This window comes from Dromiciops gliroides, chromosome 4 (genome assembly GCF_019393635.1).
Source record: "Dromiciops gliroides isolate mDroGli1 chromosome 4, mDroGli1.pri, whole genome shotgun sequence".
Lineage (NCBI taxonomy): Eukaryota > Metazoa > Chordata > Mammalia > Microbiotheria > Microbiotheriidae > Dromiciops > Dromiciops gliroides.
Window position 1 is genome coordinate 238181549 of NC_057864.1, and position 21001 is coordinate 238202549.

General features: G+C 49.3%; 1 protein-coding gene across 6 annotated transcripts; it reads left to right on the forward strand.

The window, feature by feature from the left end:
- Positions 1-337: 337 nt before the first annotated feature.
- Positions 338-20982, forward strand: EHMT2 (euchromatic histone lysine methyltransferase 2). 6 transcript variants are annotated; one of them, XM_044002854.1, is made up of 28 exons: positions 342-811; positions 1457-1526; positions 1800-2018; positions 2126-2397; positions 2500-2584; positions 2721-2788; positions 5520-5675; positions 6112-6267; positions 6341-6479; positions 6601-6702; positions 6984-7132; positions 7431-7574; positions 7741-7976; positions 8392-8574; positions 8776-8858; positions 8965-9071; positions 9901-10023; positions 10424-10525; positions 11015-11119; positions 11426-11580; positions 11739-11906; positions 12006-12150; positions 12430-12507; positions 12988-13103; positions 13582-13668; positions 19054-19132; positions 19300-19475; positions 20262-20982. In XM_044002854.1, the coding sequence occupies exons 1-28, from the start codon at positions 536-538 to the stop codon at positions 20440-20442; spliced, it is 3960 nt and encodes a 1319-aa protein (XP_043858789.1). In that variant the 5' UTR covers positions 342-535; the 3' UTR covers positions 20443-20982. The 6 variants fall into 6 exon arrangements, 5 of the variants coding, with proteins under 5 accessions (XP_043858791.1, XP_043858789.1, XP_043858793.1 ...); XM_044002855.1 differs by having other exon boundaries at positions 509-811; positions 6365-6479; XM_044002856.1 differs by lacking the exon at positions 5520-5675 and having other exon boundaries at positions 341-811.
- Positions 20983-21001: the final 19 nt, after the last annotated feature.

Here is a 21001-nt window from a genome sequence, read left to right on the forward strand (position 1 = left end):
CTGCCAATATAAACTACAGCTCCCAGGAGGCCTCGGAGGCGGCCCCGGGTGCTCAGTCCCAACCCACAGGACCCGGGGCTGTCGAGTCGTCCGGGTTCGAGGGCTGTGTTTCAGGCGGCTAAGGCGGGGCGTCAGTCGGTCCTGAGAAAGCGGTGTCTGCGCTCCTTCTGGTCGTGATGTCATTAGCGAAGTTGTGATTGTATTGAGTTCTAGGAGGGACCCGCTGCCGGCCCGGGGCGTGATTGGAGTGGTCTTTAATTAAGCCCTAGTTACTCACAATAAGCCGGGAGTAAAAGCCCTAGGTAAAGGGGAGGAGCGTCTCGGAGCACCCCCATCCCCACCTCCTGGGGCAAAGGCTTCTCTCCTGCTCCTGCCGAGACGGAGACCAGAGGCAGAGGCACTGTCCTGCCCCTTCCCGGGACGCCCGGACCTGAGGACCTGAGCTCCGGGGTTATTGGGCAATAGACTCGCACCGCGGCGGCGGCTCCCGCCCCCAGTCCGAGCACCCCGGCGTAGCGCCCGCGTTCGCCCCCCCATGGCGAAGGCCAGGGCCGCCAAATCGAAGTGGCCTCCGAGGCGCCCCCGCCAGCCCCCTCCCAGGCACCCTGAGCAACCCTCCGGGCTTCTATTCCGGGAAAATGGCAATGGAATAGGCCACGGCTCCTTTAAGGGTTCTCTTCCTCCTCCCTCCTTCCACAAATCCCCCATCCCCCCCGGCCCACGTGACCCGGGCGGCCGCGCGCCTCCTGGGCCCCCCGCGCGAGCGGCTATGGCGGCGGCGGCGGGAGCTGCAGCGGCGGCGGCCGCCGAGGTGCGGAAGGGGAGGGGGGGGAGGCGGGTGCATGCCCGCCCGCGCGCGCGCCCGGGGGAAGCGCGCGCTCGTGCAATGCTCCGGGGGTGCAACGGGGCCGGGGGGCCCGAGCCGGGCTTGCAACAAGCCGGGGGGCCAGCGCCGGGGGCCGGGGAGGGGACCAGGGGATGGGAGGCGGGGGAAGCGGGCACGGAGGTGCGCGTGCAGCCGCTGGCCACCCCCGAATGGGCGGATGGGGCCGGGGTCCCAGGGGCACGCGCACGGGGTGCGCGGGGCAGGCCGCCAAGCTGGGGGGGAGTGGGCGCTGGGGGGGGTGCCGCGCGGGGCCCCCGCGGCTCCGGGGACAAAGGGGGAGCGTCTCGTGCACCCGGGAGGAGGGGGCGGGGCCGGGGCGCGTTGGCCACGCCCCCTCCCCTCCTTTCTGCTCCCGGGATGCGGGGGCTACCGAGGGGGAGGGGGTCCCTTCGGGCCCGGGGGAGAGGGCGAGGGCCACTACCTGGGAGCCGAGGGAGAGGGCGAGGGGCAACCCATCGGGGCCGGGGGAGGGGGCGAAGCCTGCTCTCTTCCGCCCGGACCCAGGCGTCCTGGGCTCCTCTGCCCCCAGCCGGGTTGACCAGTCCCCCTACCCCTTGTCTCCCCTCGCAGGGGGAGGCCCCTGGTGAGATGGGGGGGGCGCTGCTGCTGGAGAAAGAACCTCGGGGAACTGCAGAGAGAGGTAAGCATGCAGTGTATATAGGATCTCTGCCCCCCAGCCCCCTCTTCCCTATCGAGAAAGCAGTTTTGTTCCCAGTAGCCTTTTCTTTTTTCTATCTGGAAGGGACCCTTTCCAATAACCTGCCAGGAAGGTAAGGTACCCTTTCCCCTAGATTCTTTTTCTCTTTCCTTCCTGGAAGGAATCCTGTTCCCCAGCCTTTTTATTTTGTGCCTCAGGGAGCTTGGTATTCATGACACTCCTCCTCACTCCCCAACTTTTCTCTTATCTTTTCAGGTCTTAGCTCCTCAGGAGATAAGTCTCCTGGAGAGGAGACCCCACCCCAGGATCATCCAGAGTCTGTGGAACCCACTGGCCCCTCATCTCCTGCCTCAGTCACAGTGACTGTAGGGGATGAGGGTGCTGACACCCCAGTGGGGTCCACACCCCTCATTGGTGATGAGCCAGAGAGTCCAGAGGGAGATGAGGGCATCCACAGTGGTAGGATGTTGTTAGGTAAGGAGGTTGGGAGGGCTTGAGACTGGGAAATTCAAGGAGCAGGGAGAACTGGGCTCTCAGGTCATACCGTTTTCCCTCCTCTCTCTCCCAACCATGTCGTCCAGGCCATGCCACTAAGTCCTTTCCCTCGTCCCCCAGCAAAGGGGGCAGCGCCTGCCCAAGCCGGGCGAAGATTACCATGACAGGGGCCGGGAAATCACCTCCCTCAGTCCAGAGTTTAGCCATGCGGCTGTTGAGCATGCCTGGGGCACAAGGGGCTGGAGCTGGGCCTGAGCCTGCCCCTACCCCCACCCCTACCCCCATCCCCACCAGCCCTGAAGGGAAGCCCAAGGTCCACCGAGCTCGAAAAACCATGTCCAAACCAGGGAATGGACAGGTAAAGGGCCTCTGCAGGGAAGGGAAGAAGTATCTCTTGTCATAAGGAGAGGGAGCTGGAGCAAAGGGGGGTGTTTTATCTTCCTTTCTGTGTATTCCCTAGCCTCCAGTCCCTGAAAAACGCCCCCCTGAAGTTCAACATTTTCGAATGAGTGATGATCTTCACTCTGTGGGCGATATGGGAACAGGTACATCCTTCCACCATAGATTCTAGCTTCTTTCTCACCCACACCATTGGGACCACAGTTCACTTTGGTTTGGGGCATTAAAAATCTTCCTGAGGTTTGAGGAGAAAAAAACCTTACTTGATCTCTTTACTTTCAGACATTGCCAAAAGGAGGAAGCTGGACTTGGGAAGTGGAGGCCCCCACAAGAGAGGACCCCATGGCTTGGTAAGGCTGGGTCGGGGACAGGATCAAGGGACAATAGGGGTGCTGAGAACAGAATGACAGCCTCTTTGAGGGGAAAACAAGTACTAAAAAGGAGTGGAAAGAAAAGAGAGAAGTGTGGGTTTGGAATATTTTAGTCCCTTAGAAAAGGGATTTGCTGGTAGGACAATTCAGGGATCTACTCAGCTGGACAAAGTCTGGGGAGGGCACAGGTGCTGACTCTTGGGTAGTGCAGGTCCCTGATATTCAGCACACTTAGGTACCTTCTATAAATAGGCAAGGTATACTGGTTGATACAAAGAAGAAAGATAGTTTCTTCCATTGAGAAATTTACAGTTCAGGAGATCTAACTACATCAATCAATCAGTAACCATTTATTTAGCTCCTGCTATAAGCCGGGCCCTCTGCTAAGTGCTGGGGATATAAAAAGAGGCACAAGATAGTCCTTGGTCTCAAGGAATTTACAATCTAATGAGGGAGACCACATGCCTACGAATATATACAAACCCAGCTATATACAGGATAAATAGGAAGTAATTAACAGGAGGGAAGGCACTAGAATTAAGAGGGGTTGGGTAAGGCTTCCAATAAAAGCTAGAATTTTAGTAGGGACCAAAGACAGTCATTGGACAGAGCAGAGGAGGGAAAGTGTCTTAGCCTGTGGAACAGCCAGAGAAAATGCCCAGAGCCCAGACATAGGAGTGTCTTGTTTGTAGAACAGCCAGGAGGCCAGTGTGACCGGATCAAAGAGTATGTGTTTCAGAGTAGGGCATGTAAGGTTATGAAAGGCTTTGAATGCCAAACAGAGCATTTTGTATTTGAATCTGGAGGCAATAGGGAGCCACAGGAGTTTATTGAGGGGCGGGGGTAGGGAGTGACATGATCAGATCTACACTTGAGGAAAATCATGTTAGTGGCTTAAATGGAGGATGGATTGGAGTAGGGAGAGACTTGAGACGGGCAGACCCAGCAGCAGGCTGTTATAATTGTCTAGACATGAGGTAGTGAGGTCCTGTAGGTGGTGACAGTGTCAGAGAAAGGGGCATTTACAAGAGTTGTTGCAAAGGTGAAATTAATAGGTCTTGGCAACAGATTGGATATGGTGGGTGGGGGAAGGGTGAGAGATAGTGAGCAGCCCAGGATGACTCCTAGGTTGTGTGTCTGATGCCCTCTACAGTAATTGGAAAGGGGAGGAGTGGTTTGGAGAAAATGTAATGAGTTCCATTTTGGACGTATCGAATTTAAAATGTCTATTTGACATCCAGTTCGAGATGTCTGAAAGATAGTTGAAGATGTGAGATTGGAAGTCAGCAGAGAGATTGGGGCAGGATAGGTAGCTTTGAGAAGGACATAATCATAGAGATGGTAATTAAATCTATGGGAGCTAATTTAATCACCATTTGAAGGAGTATAGAGAGAGAAGAGGCCCCAGGACAGAACCTTGAGTGATACCTGAGAGTGTGAAATGGAAGATGATCCAGATAGATATGAAAACCAGGAGAAAATGGTGTCTTGAAAATTTAGAGAGAAGAGACTATCAAGGAGGAAAAGGTGATCAACAAAAGGCTGCTGAGAAGTCAAGGACAATGAGGACTAAGAAAAGGCCATTGGATTTGGCGACTTAGAGATCATTAGTAACTTTGGAGATAGGAGCTTTGGTGGAATGATACGGTCAGATGTTGGATTTGAATGGGTTGAGAAGACAGTGAGAGGAGACAAAGTGGAGGAACCTATTATAGATGACCTTTTCAAGGAGTTTAACCACAAAGGGCAGAAGAGATATGGGATGATAATGGGGATAGAAAGATCAAGTGAGGGTTTTTTCAGGATAGGGGAGAGATATGGGCATTTTTGTTGTTAGGAGGAAAGGAGCCAGTAGTCAGGGAGAGATCGAAGTGAAAGAGTGGGCATGACAGAGAGGGCAGTCTGTAGGAAGAGACAGGATGGAATGGGATCACCTGAACAAGTAAACAGGTTAACCTCAGTAAAGAATAAGGCCACTTCATCCAGTGAGAGAGGAATGAAGGAGGAAGGAGTGCTAGAAGGAGTCTGAGTGATGTCACTCCTCTACTCAGTAAACTCCTGTGGCTCCATATTACCTCTAGGCAAAAAGACATTCTTTTTAGTTCTTAAAGTTCTTCATAACCTGACCCTAACCCGCCTTCAATAATGTGCAGTGAGGTTCCCTTTCCACATTCTGATACAGCCAGACTGATCTTTTCTCTGCTTCTCACACTTGGCGCTCCATCTCCAATCTCCTTACTTTGCTTTATAATCAGTTCCCTCGACTCCACTTTATAGAACTTCAAGATGCAGCTCAATCACCACCTTCACCTTTCCTGATTTCCCTAAATGCTAGTGTCCTCCTTTTTGACTGCCATGTATTTTGTGTGTGTGTGTGTGTGTGTGTGTGTGTGTGTGTGTGTGTGTACGTACACATACCTATGTTTCCTCCAGATAGGATAAGAGGAATAGAAGTTCCTTTAGGGATTGTTTCTTTCTTTGTATTCTCAGCACCCAGCACAGTGCCTGGACCTTAGTAAGCCCTTAGTACATGCTTGTTGGTTGGTTGATTGACCCATCTATACACACCCACATCATAAGATATAAGTTGACAAAGGCAAAGGAGATATCTTGGCCAAGTATCATTCTAGAAATGTGGAAGGAGGGAGAGAACACTTTTAGCTGATTGGATCAGGAAATCCTCATGGAAGGGAAACTCTTTATTTCCCAGTTGGAAGAGCTGGGGCCTGCTGGGGGGTCTGAGGACATGGCCCTGGAGAAGGAAAACCAGGAAGCCATGGAGGACTGGGATACAGATGTAGGAGAAGGCTTCAGTTTGTACTATGATTCATATTCAGTGGATGAGCGAATTGACTCAGACAGTAAGGTAAGGAGCATCTGGGTGTGGGGTGAAGTGACCTCCCTACCACTAGCTTCTGGTCAGTTTTAATGATACATTAGAGCCCTTAGAGAGTCTGCCCCACTGCTCAGTATGACTCCTAACACTTTGTGCTTTATCTTTTCTCTGCTGACCCTGTCTCTTGTTCTTCCAACCATCACTTAATACTTTCCTACCAGGGATGCTTCCCTGATTTACGACACAAAACTGCCTTCACATACACAGACACACACACGCAGGTTTACACACACTTCCCTGAGCCCTGATGGCATAGCTGTCCTGTCTCTGTCTTGAGTTTTTCCTTTCCTGTCCAGCTGAGAGCTCCCCAAGGGAGGGTACTGCCTGCCAGTAAGACTGCCCACCAGATCACCAAAAGGACAAGACCTTTGATCTGAGGGTCACCCATCCTCTTTTCCCTTTCTAGTCTGAGGCAGAGGTCTTGGCAGAGCAGTTGAGTGAAGAAGAGGAGGAGGAGGAGGAGGAAGAGGAAGAAGAGGAGGAGGAGGAAGAGGAGGAGGAGGAGGAAGAGGAGGAGGAAGAAGAGGAAGAGGATGAGGAGTCTGGCAATCAGTCCGATAGGGTAAGGGTCTAATATGTGGGTCTGTAAAAGAGGTCTAAGCTTAGGAACAGAGAAGATAAGCCTGCATACCCAGGTTCCGATTCTTCCCCCTCATCAGAGTGGTTCTAGTGGTCGACGAAAAGCCAAGAAGAAATGGCGGAAGGACAGTCCTTGGGTGAAGCCCACCAGAAAACGTCGAAAGCGGGAAACAACACGTGCCAAGGAACAGCGGGGTAATAATCCAGATTAAATTCCTGCCCCCTAAGGCAACAGATGTCTAGATCGTTGTTCTCCCTTTTTAAGCATGCCAGCTTCAGTTTCCCCCAACTTTTCATTTTTTGCTCTCTATATTAGGGGTGAATGGTGTTGGTCCCTCTGGCCCCAGTGAATACATAGAGGTGCCTCTGGGATCCCTGGAACTACCCAGTGAGGGGAACCTTTCTCCCAACCATGCTGGTAATTGGGGAAATGGAGGAGCTGATTTGGGGAACCTTGGGTGGGAGGAGCTGAGGATAAGAATAATAACTCACCTGTGGGAGGACACTAGAGAGCCCAACATAACCAGTGGTGGCAGAAGGGGCTTCCTGTTGTTGGAAGGGATGGGGTTAGGAGCAATTTTGATCTATTGGTTACAATCAGTGGTCCTAATTAGATGAGAAAACCAGCCAATAAGGTGAAGGAACTTGGTGTCCGGGTCTCCATGTGACTTTCCTCTTTCTGCATCCCCTTGCCCCAAGGAGTGTCCAATGACACATCGTCCCTGGAGACAGAGCGGGGATTTGAGGAGTTACCCCTGTGCAGCTGTCGAATGGAGGCTCCAAAGATTGACCGGATCAGCGAGAGGGCTGGTCACAAATGCATGGCCACAGAGAGTGTGGATGGAGAGGTAGGGTCTGGACTCAGAGTCCAGAAGGAAAAATGGGGGGGGGGGGGGATGTCATCAGATATCATCTAGTATGAGTTAGACCCTTAAGGTCCCTTCTAACTGTGAGGTTTGGTGGATGTCAAGTGGATGGAAGAATAGGGAGTGTGGGTGGGCTGGGGGACAAGTGGGGAAGAGTAACAGAAAGAGAATGGGAATGTCAACTTGTCTTTGCCGCTTCTTAGCCTTACCTTCCCTTGTCTTCTTTCTTCTGTGGCTCCTTTCCTAACCCCCTATCCCCACCCCACCCCCATCATCCCAGCTGTCAGGCTGCAGTGCAGGGATCCAAAAGCGGGAAACAATGAGGCCTTCAAGCAGAGTAGCTCTGATGGTCCTTTGCGAGACCCATCGAGCCCGGATGGTCAAGCATCACTGCTGCCCAGGCTGTGGCTATTTTTGCACAGCGGTGAGGAGGGATATTGGTAGGGCTATGCAAATGCCCAGGATGGGATAGGGGAGGGAGGTTGCTGGGCAAACAACCTCCATGGGGAGGGAGGACTTGGAGGGAACCGTGAAGCTGGGTCATTTATTTGGGTCCTAATACCATTGCCCCCAATCCCCCCCCCAACAAGGGCACATTCTTGGAGTGTCACCCTGATTTCCGAGTGGCCCATCGCTTCCACAAAGCCTGCGTGTCCCAGCTGAATGGGATGGTTTTCTGCCCCCACTGTGGGGAGGACGCTTCTGAGGCCCAGGAGGTGACAATTGCCCGGAGTGATGGGGTGGCCCCACCTCCTGGCACTGCTGCTCCTGTCCCCCCACCCCCTGCCCAGGATGCCCCTGGACGGGCCGACACTTCCCAGCCCAGGTACCCCTCCCCCCCAGAAAAGAAGAGCCCTCTCCCTTTGTAGGCTCTTCTTCACTTCCTTCACTATCCTTCATTTCCATTTCTACTTACCTCTTTATACTCTTACCTCTTTATCTCACGCTCTCCTACTTTGCTCTCCCCATTCCCTGCCCTTGTCCTTTTCATACCTTCCATTACCTTTCTGTGCTCCCTTTCCCTCCTCTCTTTACCCCTTCCTCTGCCTTTTCTGCTGTCCCATTTCTTTCCTTCTCCTTTTCCCTTCTTCTTTCCCTCCCAGTCTTTCTTTCTTTCCTGCTTTTCTTCCTTCCTTCTCATCCTTTTTCTGGGATATGAGAGTCTTTTCCCTTTCCCTAGTCTTTTTTTCCCTGCCCAGGACAAAAGAGCCCCTCTCCCCACACCTCTTCTGTTTCCTCAGTGCCAGGATGCGGGGTCATGGAGAACCAAGGCGCCCCCTCTGCGACCCACTGGCTGATACCATTGACAGCTCAGGCCCTTCCTTGGCATTGCCCAATGGCAATATCCTCTCAGCTGTAGGTCTAGGGGCTGGGCCAGGCCGGGAAGCCCTGGAAAAAGCACTTGTCATCCAGGAGTCTGAGAGGTGAGAGAAACTAATGGCTGGAGAGTGGACAGATAACTGGGCCTCCAAAGGGAGAGGGCATCTTTTTTTAGTAGACTCAGACTTTAGGGATGAGTAAAGAGATGGTGTCTGAAGGAAAAGGCATCTGATGAGGGCATGTGTTCAGTGTTTGAGCTCTTAAGTCTCCCTGTTCCATCCCCTTCCTCCCTCCTCCCCTGGCAGGAGGAAGAAGCTTCGCTTCCATCCCCGTCAGTTGTACCTGTCCGTGAAACAAGGGGAGCTGCAGAAGGTGGTCCTGATGCTCTGTGAGTATCCACCCCAGCCCAGGGTTCTCTCTCTGTCCATTTGTCCCTGTCCCTCAGTCTCTCTCTGTGAGTGACACTCTTTATCCCCTCCCCCTTCCCCCAATAGTGGACAACCTGGATCCCAATTTCCAAAGTGACCAGCAGAGCAAACGCACACCTCTGCATGCGGCTGCACAGAAAGGCTCCGTTGAGATCTGCCATGTGCTCCTGCAGGTAAGAGCAGGCCAGGCCTTCAGAATCTAGCACTCCTTGACTCTCGAATTTAGGTTCCAGGCCCTTTCCTCCCACTCTCTCCCCTTTGTCAATCTTCCTGAGCCACAGCTCTGACCGTGTCCCCTCAGTAGCTCCAGGATCAACTCTAAGGTCTCCTGTCCTCCCATTTACAGCCATTCCCCACTCTGGCCCCTTTCTATCTGTGGTTCCTTCGTGCACTGTACTCCCTCCCACCCTCCATGTGATCCAGTCGTGCTGTCTCAAAGTGCTGCTCCTCACACATCCCAGCTCCAGCTCATCATTCCATGGCTTTGCACTGACTCTTGCCTACCTACAGAACACTCTGCCCCATCACCTCCACCTCTTAGCTTCCCCGGCTTCCTTTAAGACTCAGCTCAGGGGGCAGCTAGGTGGCGCAGTGCATAAAGCACTGGCCCTGGATTCAGGCGGACCAACTCCAGCCTATGACACTTAACACTAGCTGTGTGACCCTGGGCAAGTCACCTGACCATCATTACCCCACAAAAAAAAAGGAAAAAAGACAGTCCTTGTACAGGATGCACTTCCTGGTCCTACCAGATGCTAATTCCTCCCTTCTGAGATGACCTTGCATCTACCTGGTACATAGCCAGGATGTACCTAGTTATTTGCATGTCTTCTTCTCCCCCCACCCCCATTAGAATAGAAGCTCCTTCAGGAAGGGACCCTATTTTTGTCTTTCTTTGTATTCTTTGTATGTGCCTGGCATATAATCATTGTTCTCTTGAGGTTTGTTGACTGACTGACTGAGTGAGTGACTGACTGACTAACCCTTTTTCCTATTTGTCAGGCTGGAGCAAATATCAATGCTGTGGATAAGCTTCAGCGGACCCCTCTGATGGAGGCTGTGGCCAACAACCATGTGGAGGCTGCTCGGTACATGGTGCAGCGAGGAGGCTGTGTCTATAGCAAGGTGGGGGCAGCAGCCCAGGAGCCTCAGCTGGCTGGTGGGCACAGCTGAGCTGGTCTGGGTGAAGTAGTGGGAGGGGTGGCAAGGGCTTTATAGCTAAGGTGAAGGAGAATGAGCAGGAGGTAGCTTATGTGTGTCCCTTGGGGGCAAGAGCTCAGTAAACTTGGATGAGGAAAAAAAAATGCATCTTTATTTTTAGTAGCCCCTAACTGAAATTGACCATTTCCTTTAAATATTTAAAAACATTCTGAGGACTCCATGGGTTTTACTGGGCTGCCAGAGGGGGTCATGTCTTCCCTACCTCCTCCCTGCTTTCCCCACCCTCCCACCCCCTCGCCCCCCCCAAAAAAAAAAAATGGTTAAGCCCCCTGGCTTGGAGGATTGAAGGTCTGTGTCTTGGCAGGAGGAAGATGGTTCTACTTGTCTTCACCACGCAGCGAAGATTGGCAACCTGGAGATGGTCAGCCTGCTGCTCAGCACAGGCCAAGTAGATGTAAATGCTCAGGTCAGTGCCCTTGCCTCTGTTCCCCATACCCCCTCCCATCCCATTCATCTCTGTCTTTTAGAATTTCATGTTTCTATGTCTCCAGTCTCTGCCTCTTCCCCGTCACCTTTTTTCATTGATTCTTCCATCTCTCTTCTTCTTTGTCTCTGTTTCTCCCTGCATAGTGGGGACTTGTTCTCTGTCTTTGCCTGTCACTGTCTCTCCTCTGGTGCCATTTAGTGCCTAAGCTCCATCTCCAACCCATACGTCTCTCCCACCTTCCCTGTGTTCTTTTATGTATTTGCTGCTCTCTGCCTCCTCTATATTGTTTCTCTTCCATGTATCTCTCTGCCTCTTCTCTCCATATCCCTCCCTGTTTGTGTGTGTGCCTCTCTCTCTCTCTCTCTGTTGGAGAGAAGGGGAATCCCATGCCTCCCTTTTTACTAGATACAGCTAGAGAAGACCTGCCTGTGAGCCCCAACCCTCACTTCTCTCCTTTTACACCTTCAGGATAATGGGGGCTGGACACCCATTATTTGGGCAGCCGAACATAAACATATTGAAGTTATCCGAATGCTACTGACCCGAGGAGCAGATGTCACCCTTACTGACAATGTAAGAGACAACATGTGGTGAAGGAAGGTGGGGTGAGATACCTTGGAATCCTTCGGTATCTCACATTTCTTCATTTTGTACCTTTCCGATTTATTCATATGATATCGTGTATCATTTTTACCCTTATCCATGTCATATCCCTATATAACACCATAAGCCCCCAGCGATGGCAGGAGCCATGTCTTATTTAATCTTTGCAACTTCCCCAGTGCCTAACATGTGATTGATCATTGTTTTTTTTACTTTAACTGAGCCTCAAGGACCAGATATCCTGACCCAACTCCTGTATCTTTCCCTTACCCTCAGGAAGAGAACATCTGTTTGCACTGGGCATCCTTCACAGGCAGTGCTGCTATTGCTGAGGTCCTACTGAATGCCCGCTGTGACCTCCATGCGGTCAACTATCACGGAGACACACCGTTGCACATCGCTGCTCGAGAGAGCTACCACGACTGTGTGCTGTGAGCAGCTCCCATACCCCAAAGCTTGTGCCCTGGGCTCCCCAGTCCTCCCTCCTCTCTTACCTTCTGTCCATGCCTCTCCTGTGTCTTCTCCCTGCCACTGTCATTGGCTCCTCCACCACATATTCATCACTGTTTTCCGTATTCTACCTCTTCAGGCTTTTCCTATCCCGGGGCGCAGATCCAGAATTGCGGAACAAAGAAGGAGATACAGCATGGGACCTGACCCCTGAGCGCTCAGATGTCTGGGTGGCCCTGCAGCTCAACCGAAAGCTTCGTCTTGGTGTGGGTAATCGAGTACTACGGACAGAAAAGATCATTTGCAGGTGGGGGTTCCCAGAGTCCCATGCCCATTTAATTGCCCAACCCCCCCCCAAGGCCTGGGGGTCTCATCCCCTCAACCATATTGCTTCTCTTCCCCCTAGAGATGTAGCTCGAGGTTATGAGAACGTGCCAATCCCCTGTGTCAATGGGGTGGATGGGGAACCGTGCCCGGAAGATTACAAATATATCTCTGAGAACTGTGAAACTTCAACTATGAATATTGACCGAAACATCACACACCTGCAGGTAAGTGGGGTGGGAAGAGCCCCCCAGACCTCTTGACATCCTGATTCACCTCCAGTAAGGTCAGAGCACACCCTCCTAGCCCAGTCCCACTGCCAAGTCCACCCTGGTAGCTCTACCCAAGGTGCTGTTCCCATCCCATGTAGACAACAGCCTGATGATCCCTAACAGAGTGAGGGCTCTGGGCCATGGGAGGGGGGAGCGTTCTGGAGGCTGGAGGGCAGGATACCCTCCTGGGTCCTGGGGCTTAGACTATATGACCCCGGTGTCCTCACTCCCTAGCACTGCACCTGTGTGGATGACTGCTCGAGCTCCAACTGTCTCTGTGGCCAACTCAGTATACGGTGCTGGTATGACAAGGTGAGTGAGCTTCCCAAGTCCCTCGTTTTCCATTCAACAACTCCCTTTTCCTAAAGAGGCCTTATGTCAGAGGGAGGATTTGTCCTCCCAACTGCCAGCATTCATTTTCTGTCCCTGCCCAAGGAGGAAGAGATAGGGAGGACAGAGAGGGGCTCCCAGAGGAAGAAGTCTTCCCTTCATGGTGCTCCTCTCTCCCCTCCCCCGATCCCAAACCAAGGGCAACAGAAAACATTTCTTGGGAAACTGCCAAGAAAGTGACTGTACCATTTGTGTTGGTATATGCAAATAATCTCCAAATGACCCTTTGTTTGTCCTGTTTCCTGTATGATCATGCCTTCCTCCTCCTCCCTCAACTAGCCTCTTCTCATGGGATGGGACGGGACCAAAGAAGGGAGCTTTTGAGACAAGGAATAGCAAGTGGTGTCCCCTAAATGCCACTGTCTCTTCTCACCTCTCCCTCCCCTTTTCCTCTGGACCCAGGATGGCCGTCTGCTTCAGGAGTTTAATAAGATTGAGCCCCCCCTGATCTTTGAGTGTAACCAGGCCTGTGCCTGCTGGAGAAGCTGCAAGAATCGAGTGGTACAGAGTGGTATCAAGTGAGGACATCTGCCTCTTAGCCTCCCACTTCCACTGGACCCTTGTGGACCCAGCCTTAATTCCCTACTGTAGTAGTTTTAGCCCCTTTTCTTCAGTGAAGTGTGGGTAGTGGGGCTCCCTTTGGTCCTCTCTTCCCTCCCCATTCCCCAGCTGACACTGACCCTTGCCCATATTTCTCACCCTGGGATGTCCCACTGAGAGGTACAATAGAAAGAGTACTGGATTTTGAAATTCGGGACCTGGGTTCAAATCCCACCTCTTGAGTGGAATTTGTTTCTGAGTGACCTCAAGGTTTCTTAACTTTTCTGGGCCCCTGTTTTCTTCATCTGTTACTGACAGAGGTGATACTCTAGATAAGCCCCTGAGGTTCCTTCCAGCTCTAAATTTAGGATCCTCTGTCTGTCTTTTCCTTGGATGTCACCCTGTCCATCCCCTGTAACAGCATTCCATCTCTTCTACCTTCTCCCCACCCTCCAGGGTTCGGCTACAGCTCTACCGTACTGCCAAGATGGGTTGGGGTGTCCGTGCATTGCAGACTATTCCCCAGGGTACCTTCATCTGCGAGTGAGTTTGCTGGGGCCTGCCCACAAGGGAGCATGGAAGGGTTTGAGGAGGACAAGGACTGGGACTTCTTGGTGGAGTCAAAAGGAGAGGCGTTCTGATGTGAGGATAGAAGGCCAAACTTGAGTCAAGTTGGCCTGCCTTCAAGTCATACCCCTTGACACATCTAACTTTGTGACCCTGAACAAATCACTTAAACTTCTCAGTGCCCTCAGACACCATTTAGAAAACTAAACTAGAGAATCTGGTGGAAAATTTTTTCACAAAAGGCATTCCCCACACCAGTGAAATCACAGGCCTAGATGAAAAAAATTGAACTTCGATCCTCGATTTAGATAAAGGAGAAAGTGGCCTCAGAGGTCATCTAATCCCAAACCCCTAATTGGACAGATAAGGAACCAGGCTCAGAGATTAAGCGACTTTGTCAGTCACAAAAACAATAAGGGCCGTGTTGGAATTTGAACTCAGGTCTTCAAATTCCAAATAAGAACCCCTTCTCTTAACTATATGTCTAAATGTAGACATCTCTAGGAGAAACCTGCCCACTGTGAATAAGACAGTCAAAATCCTATTCTGGGGCAGCTAGGTGGCGCAGTGGATAAAGCACCAGCCCTGGATTCAGGAGTACCTGAGTTCAAATCTGGCCTCAGACACTTGACACTTAATAGCTGTGTGACCCTGGGCAAGTCACTTAACCCCCATTGCCCCACAAGAAAAAAAAAAATCATCCTATTCTGAGGTGCCTCACCTTCCTAACTTGCCACCCCATATCTCTTCCCCCACCCTCAGCTATCTCAGGAAAAGAGAAAGACGTCTTCCTCTTTTCCAAGTTTAATCTGTCTATCTACACTCATGGTCCTATCCTCTGATAGGACCCTCCCTATCCTACCTCATGATCCCCTACTCCTACCTAATTCTTTCTGGACCTTGGCACTTCAGTCATGCTCTCTGTCTTCAGTCGCAGGTTTGAGTCTTCCCCTCTTCCCCTTTTCAAAATATTTGAATAGCATTTTCAAACTACTGCTCTGTTTCTTTTCTCTTTAAAAATTTTTTTATTTGTTTTAATCAGTCAAGATCCGTCTTCTCACCCTCCCACCTCAATTCCCTCTTCCCCCAATTTAGAACTTGAAAAAAACAAAATCCATTACAAACATGTATAGTCAATCAAAACAAACAGACATTGGCCATGTCCAAAAAAATACTCGTCTCATTCTGCATTCTAAGTTATTCACCTCCGTATCTAGAGGTAGTTAGCATGTTTCCTCATTAGTCCTCTGGAATCCTGGATGGTTTTTATGCTGATAAGAATTCACACTGTAGTATTCTTTATATATCATAATTTGTGGGCACTCCCTCATTCCTGTCCTTTCCCACCTCAAAAAAAGTTATAAATATTGTATATCCTCTGAAGTTATTGTGCTAAAGACTTATCCCCCACTTAATCTACACTCCCTCTAATTACTCTCCCCTCTGAGCAAGATGCATTTTTGTACTCAGCTGTGCGTATTCTTGTTTCTTTTGATCAGTTCAGATGACAGTAAGGTTCAAGTGTCAGCCATTCCCCGTCCCCTCTTCCTTTTATGTATAGATGTCTACCTGTGCAGCCTGATTATGAGATATTTCCCTAACCTTCCTTTCCCTTCTCCCCCAGTGTATTCATTTTCCCCATTCTTTCAGTACTTAAGATCATCAAGACATAAAAGAGCCACTCCCAGGCCATAGCTGATTGTACTTCCTGATGATGGGGGGAGGGGAGGGTGGATCACCTACCCATATTTGAATGTAAGCATTTTATCTTTTTATGCTTCTCTTCACTCTTATGTTTGAACTAATGGGTTTCTCTGCAGCTCTGGTCTTTTCATTAGGAATGCTTAGAGCACTGGTCCTGGATTCAGGAGGACCTGAGTTCAAATGTGACCTCAGACACTTAACACTTACTAGCTGTGTGACCCTGGGCAAGTCACTTAACCCCAATTGCCTCACCAAAAAAAACAAAACCAAAACAAAACAAAAAGAAATGCTTAGAAATCTCTTTTCTTAAAGGTGTCATTTTTTTCCCCCTGTAGGATTTTACTGTTTTCTGAGTAAGTTATTCTTGGCTGTAAACCCATAACTTTTGCCTTCTGGAATATTATATTCCAAGTTTGCTGCCTTATAGTGATAGCTGCTAAAATTATATGTGATTCTGACTGTGGCTCCTCAGTATTTTCAATTATTTCTTTTCTGACTGCTTCCAGTATTTTTTCTTTGACCCTATAAGGTTCCTAGCAGTTTTCATTTTGGTCTTTCTTTCAGGAGATGACTGATGGATTCTTTCTATTTCATTTTACTCTTTGATTCTAAGATATATAAGCAATTTTAAGATTTCTTTAAATAGGCTGTCTGTGTCCTTTTTTGGCCATAGTGTTCATATAATCCAATGATTCTTCAGTTTTTTTCTTGATCTATTTTCCAGATCAGTTGATTTTGCTGAGACACTTTGCATTTTCTTCCATTTTTTTCAGTCTTTTGACTTTGTTTTAATATTTCTCATTGCCTCATGAAGTCATTGGCTTCTGTTTGGTCCATTCAAATTTTCAGGGAGTTTGTTGTTTGGGAGAGGTTTTGCACTTCTTTTGACAGGCTGTTAATTCCCTTTCTGATTCTTTTTTCCATAGCTCTTGTTTCCTCTTCAATTTTTTTTCCCTCAAGCATTTTCATTCCATTTATAAAAATACTTTGAACTCTTTCTTCATCTCTGGTGGGGTTCTTTTTTTGTTTGTTCATTCTCCTAGCCCACCTCCTGACTTTGGACTTAATGTTAGGGCTGGGCTCTGCCACACATCTGGAAGGGAAGTCTGGGCTGGCCCAACAAAGCTGACAGTTGGCACTTGTCCCTGTTACAGTGCCCCAGTATGGGTGTTCGATCTCCTTTTGTGGTGGTATACAGTCTGTCTCTGAGCACTGGAGTTTTCCATGTGTGCCAGGTGCTTCTGCCCTGTCCCTGTTCCCAGTGTCTGGAGATCACTCTGTCTCCCTATGCTGACCTGGGCCAGATGAAGAACTCACTGTGAATTTTTCTGGATTTTTCCATCAGGATTCAGGCTGGTGAACTTTATAGATCTGTTTGGGGGAGTTGTAGACAGGCGCTCAACTGCCTTACTTCCTGCTACTCCACCATCTTGGCTTCACCCCATCCCCTCATTTAACATTCCAGCTTCTCCAGAGAGTCATCTTTATGGCCAGTGCTTCCATTTTATCATGCCTCACTCTGCTTAACCACCTGGAGCCTGGCTTTTACCCCCCCTACCTGAAAACCAAAACCATTCTCACAGAGGTCACCAATAATCTTAATCACCACATTCATTGGCCCTTTAAAAAATCTTCATTCCACCCCCACCCCCATATTTAAGCTCCCCCTTGTTCTACTTCCTTGTTCTAACTCTATTCAAACACCAAATTCAATTAACATCTATTCCACACCTACTATGTCCCAAGCACTGTGCTAGGTAAGTGTGGGGAGATAGGATACAGTCCAATCCTTCATGAATTCTAAAGTCTGGCAAGGATATAATGCACAGATACAGAATTCTAATTGTGTGTGTGTGTGTATGTATTATATACACTAATTCTAATTATTCTAATATTTATTGAAGAAGTGTTGTTTAGGGTTACTGACCAAGTTGATCAAGGAAGGAAGGCTTCATGGAAGGTAGTAGCATTTCAGTTGAAAGGATAAGTCAGTATTGACAAGTGATAGATTCAGGACGCAGAATGAGATATGTACTTTTGGATATGGCCAGTTCGATTTGTTTTTTTTTTTTACTATAACTATTTGTTACAAGGGTTTTGCTTTTCTTTCTTTTATCCCCCCAATGGGAGAGAGAATATAAACTGAGAAAATAAAGTAAAATTTAAAATAAAAGATGAGTAAAAGCTCATCAGTGCAGTTTAGTGAGAACTTAGTGGCCTTAAAACCCCCGGGCAAGTCATTGCCCCCAGGCAACTCTGTTAAGACCATATGGTGCTAAGGAGGTTTCCCACTCCCATAAAATCATAAAATCCAAAAAAAAAATTGAGTAGGGAAAGTCTATTAGTGGAAGGAGAACATTTCTTTTTGTAGGAAATAGCATGAGCAAAAGTATGATAGCAGGATGTGGGGCCAGAGAGCAATTCTGGGAACATGGGAAAGGTAGGATGGAGATGGGGCTAATGTGAGCCAGGGCTATAAAGGGAGGGGGTGGTACCAGATCATGAAAGACTTTGATCAGGCATCCAACCTGTGTTCATTAAGGCATAGGCCTGGCACGATGCTGCTAACTTCTAGGGATACTTGTGTGAAGAATGAAGCACACCTTACTCCTGCAGTGAGCTTAAAATATACTCACTGAATGCCAAACAAGGAATTTAAATTTAATTCTTTAAGCAGTAAGGGGCCCTTGGAAGCTTTTGACCACATCTGTATGTTATAAATATTCTGGTAGCAAGTGGCTTGGAGGACTGAGAAAAAAAATAGAGGCTTTAGCAGGCTATTGAAGTTGTCTAGGCTGGTGATCATGAGGTCCCTTAAATCATGAGCTTCTTAAAGGCAAGGACATCTTTTTGCCTTTCTGCATATCCCCAGCACACCACTTGGCACATAGTAGGCACTTAATAAATGTTTACTGACTGACCAGTAAGTAGGATGATGGCAGTGGGAATGAATGGAGACAGAAGATGGATATAAGATTAGGCAACTTGGGAGGCTGCTGGATGATGCAGTGGATAAAGCACCAGCCCTGGATTCAGGAGGACCTGAGTTCAGATTTGGCCACAGACACTCTACACTTACTAGCTGTGTGACCCTGGGCAAGTCAGTTAACCCCCATTGCCCCTCAAAAAAAAAAAAGGTAACTTGTATCCTATGTTATAAGCCTTGGCTAACATTTACCCTACGTGAAATGCCCTCCCAGTTCACCTACACCTATCCAATATTATTCATTTTGGGGGGGGGGTGAGGTAATTGGGGTTAAGTGACTTGCCCAGGGTCACACAGCTAGTATTAAGTGTCTGAGGCCAGATTTGAACTCAGGTCTTCCTGACTCCAGGGCCAGTGCTCTATCTACTGTGCCAACTAGCTGTCCCCCAATATTATTCATTTTAATGGCTCAACGTAAATGTCCCCAATTACATCCCACAATGATCTCCTCTTCTGGACTCCTAGTAGTAGCTAGTACCTAGATGACTGCATGGATGAGGATGGTGTGGGGTAGGGACAGTGTTCTTTGGAGATAGAAAAGGGTAGTGCAAGAATAAGTGGCAGAAGCTTAGGGGGTGAGGATTAGAGTGTGTAGTATAAGGGGGCCTCTGGACAACCCTCCTCTGTATCCCTCTCAGAACTCCTCTCTTCCCCCCCCCCCACTGGATTAGGTATGTTGGGGAGCTGATCTCTGATGCTGAGGCAGATGTTCGAGAAGACGACTCTTACCTCTTTGACCTGGACAATAAAGTGAGTAGGTTGGGATGAGGGGGGAGGACTATTTCCTCTCCAATGTTTCCCTTAAATCTTGAGTTGGATTAGCAAGAGTTCATACAGCATTAGTAACTATGCTGAGATTGGGGCCTAGTCTAGCAACATGTGTGATTGGGGGGGTAACCAGTCCACATTTTCTCCAGGATGGAGAGGTATACTGCATTGATGCTCGGTACTATGGCAACATCAGCCGTTTTATCAATCATTTGTGTGACCCTAACATCATCCCCGTTCGAGTCTTCATGCTGCACCAAGACCTCAGGTTCCCCCGAATCGCCTTCTTCAGTTCTCGAGACATCCGGACTGGCGAGGAGCTAGGGTGAGAGGGGCATGAGGGTTTCCTGTGGTGGCTGGAAGGGCAGGCACTTGGATCTTCAATAAGGTGGAGTCCCTAAAGAGTCTAGGGAGAGCTGAGAAATAGGGGGCCCAGGAGGCCTGGGTTCCAGGGGGAGCATCTAAATCCCAAACTGACACCTGTCTACTTGTGTGACCTTGGGAGAGTTGTCACATCCTTTTAATTATACGTTAGCTCTAAAATGAGGAGTTAGGGCTAGACTTGGGGTTTTTAACCTGTGGGGTCTGCAGATAGGTGAACTTGGATGGGTAAGAAAATTACATCTTTATCTTCACTTAACCAATAACTGAAATTTAGCACCTCTTTCAATTATGAACATAGGCAACAGACCCATGGTAATACTTTGCTTCCAAAGATAGATTGTCAGCTGCCTGTGACACAAAACAACTTAAGAATCCCTGGACTAAATTCTCTCTAAGGTCCTTTTGAATTCTAAATCACACGATGCTATGACCCTAGTGACCTCTCTCCTAGCCCACCCTTGGAGAATTCCTCGGGTACTCTGACATTATTTCAGAATCCCCCAGGTGACTGGCAAAGGGCACCCTGTTCTAGCCCACTCCTTACCCCCTAAAGGTTTGCATTTGTCCCTGTCTCCAGTCTTGGGCTGGGTTTAATATGAGGCTTGGGCCTAGTTGGCCAGAGGTTGAGTCCCTGAAAAATAGTTGAAGAGGATGGAATCTGGGGTTGGGAGGTGGGCAGATAACTTTCTGAGATCTGGATCCCAAGTTCTTCTGACCTTCCTGCCAGGTTTGACTATGGTGACCGGTTCTGGGACATTAAGAGCAAGTATTTCACCTGTCAATGTGGCTCTGAGAAATGCAAGCACTCAGCAGAGGCCATTGCCCTGGAGCAGAGTCGCCTGGCCCGCCTGGACCCCCACCCAGAACTGATTGCTGACCTTGGGTCCTTACCCTCCCTCAGTTCCTGACCCCAGATCCAGTGACTTCTGGGGGCCTTCCCCACAAAATTTCTTCTCCTGGGAATTGTTCTCACCCCTCAGAGCTAGCTGCCTTTTTCCTGCCCACACACTGTCCCAAGCCATTCCTGTTCATTTGTGTTACCTGTTTTGAAACTGGGCTGTTCTTCCCATCGCCAAGAGTTGGATTTGGGGAGATGGTGTCCTGTTCTGCCACAATGGTTGATTCCCAGACCCACTTCCCCACTCTGGGACAAAAGTGACCTCCTTTGTATTCCCCACTCTCCATCAGAGAGGGACACACACACACCAGATACCCATCACACACGTGTTTCCTGAAGTTGGAATTGTATTAAAGAAAGGGTATCTTGGGGAATCTGAACACCCAGCTGGGGCTGGGGTTTGTGTTCCGAAGCAGCAGCCTGACCTCCCAGAAAGCCCAGGGCAATCTGTGCTCCCCCACCCTAAACATTGCCTCCTTCCCCACATCACTTGATCACCCCACTCCCTGGCAACTTTTTTTTCTCAATAAATGTTTGGGTTTGGTTATAAGCTGTCTTAGTCTTAGTAA

Excerpts from the sequence above, each read along its gene's own strand:
- EHMT2 (XM_044002854.1), top strand. The coding sequence starts at position 536 with ATGGCGAAGGCCAGGGCCGCCAAATCGAAGTGGCCTCCGAGGCGCCCC. Across the intron at positions 5,676-6,111 it reads GAATTGACTCAGACAGTAAG|TCTGAGGCAGAGGTCTTGGC; the intron begins GTAAGGAGCATC and ends TTCCCTTTCTAG. Across the intron at positions 12,508-12,987 it reads TACGGTGCTGGTATGACAAG|GATGGCCGTCTGCTTCAGGA; the intron begins GTGAGTGAGCTT and ends CTCTGGACCCAG.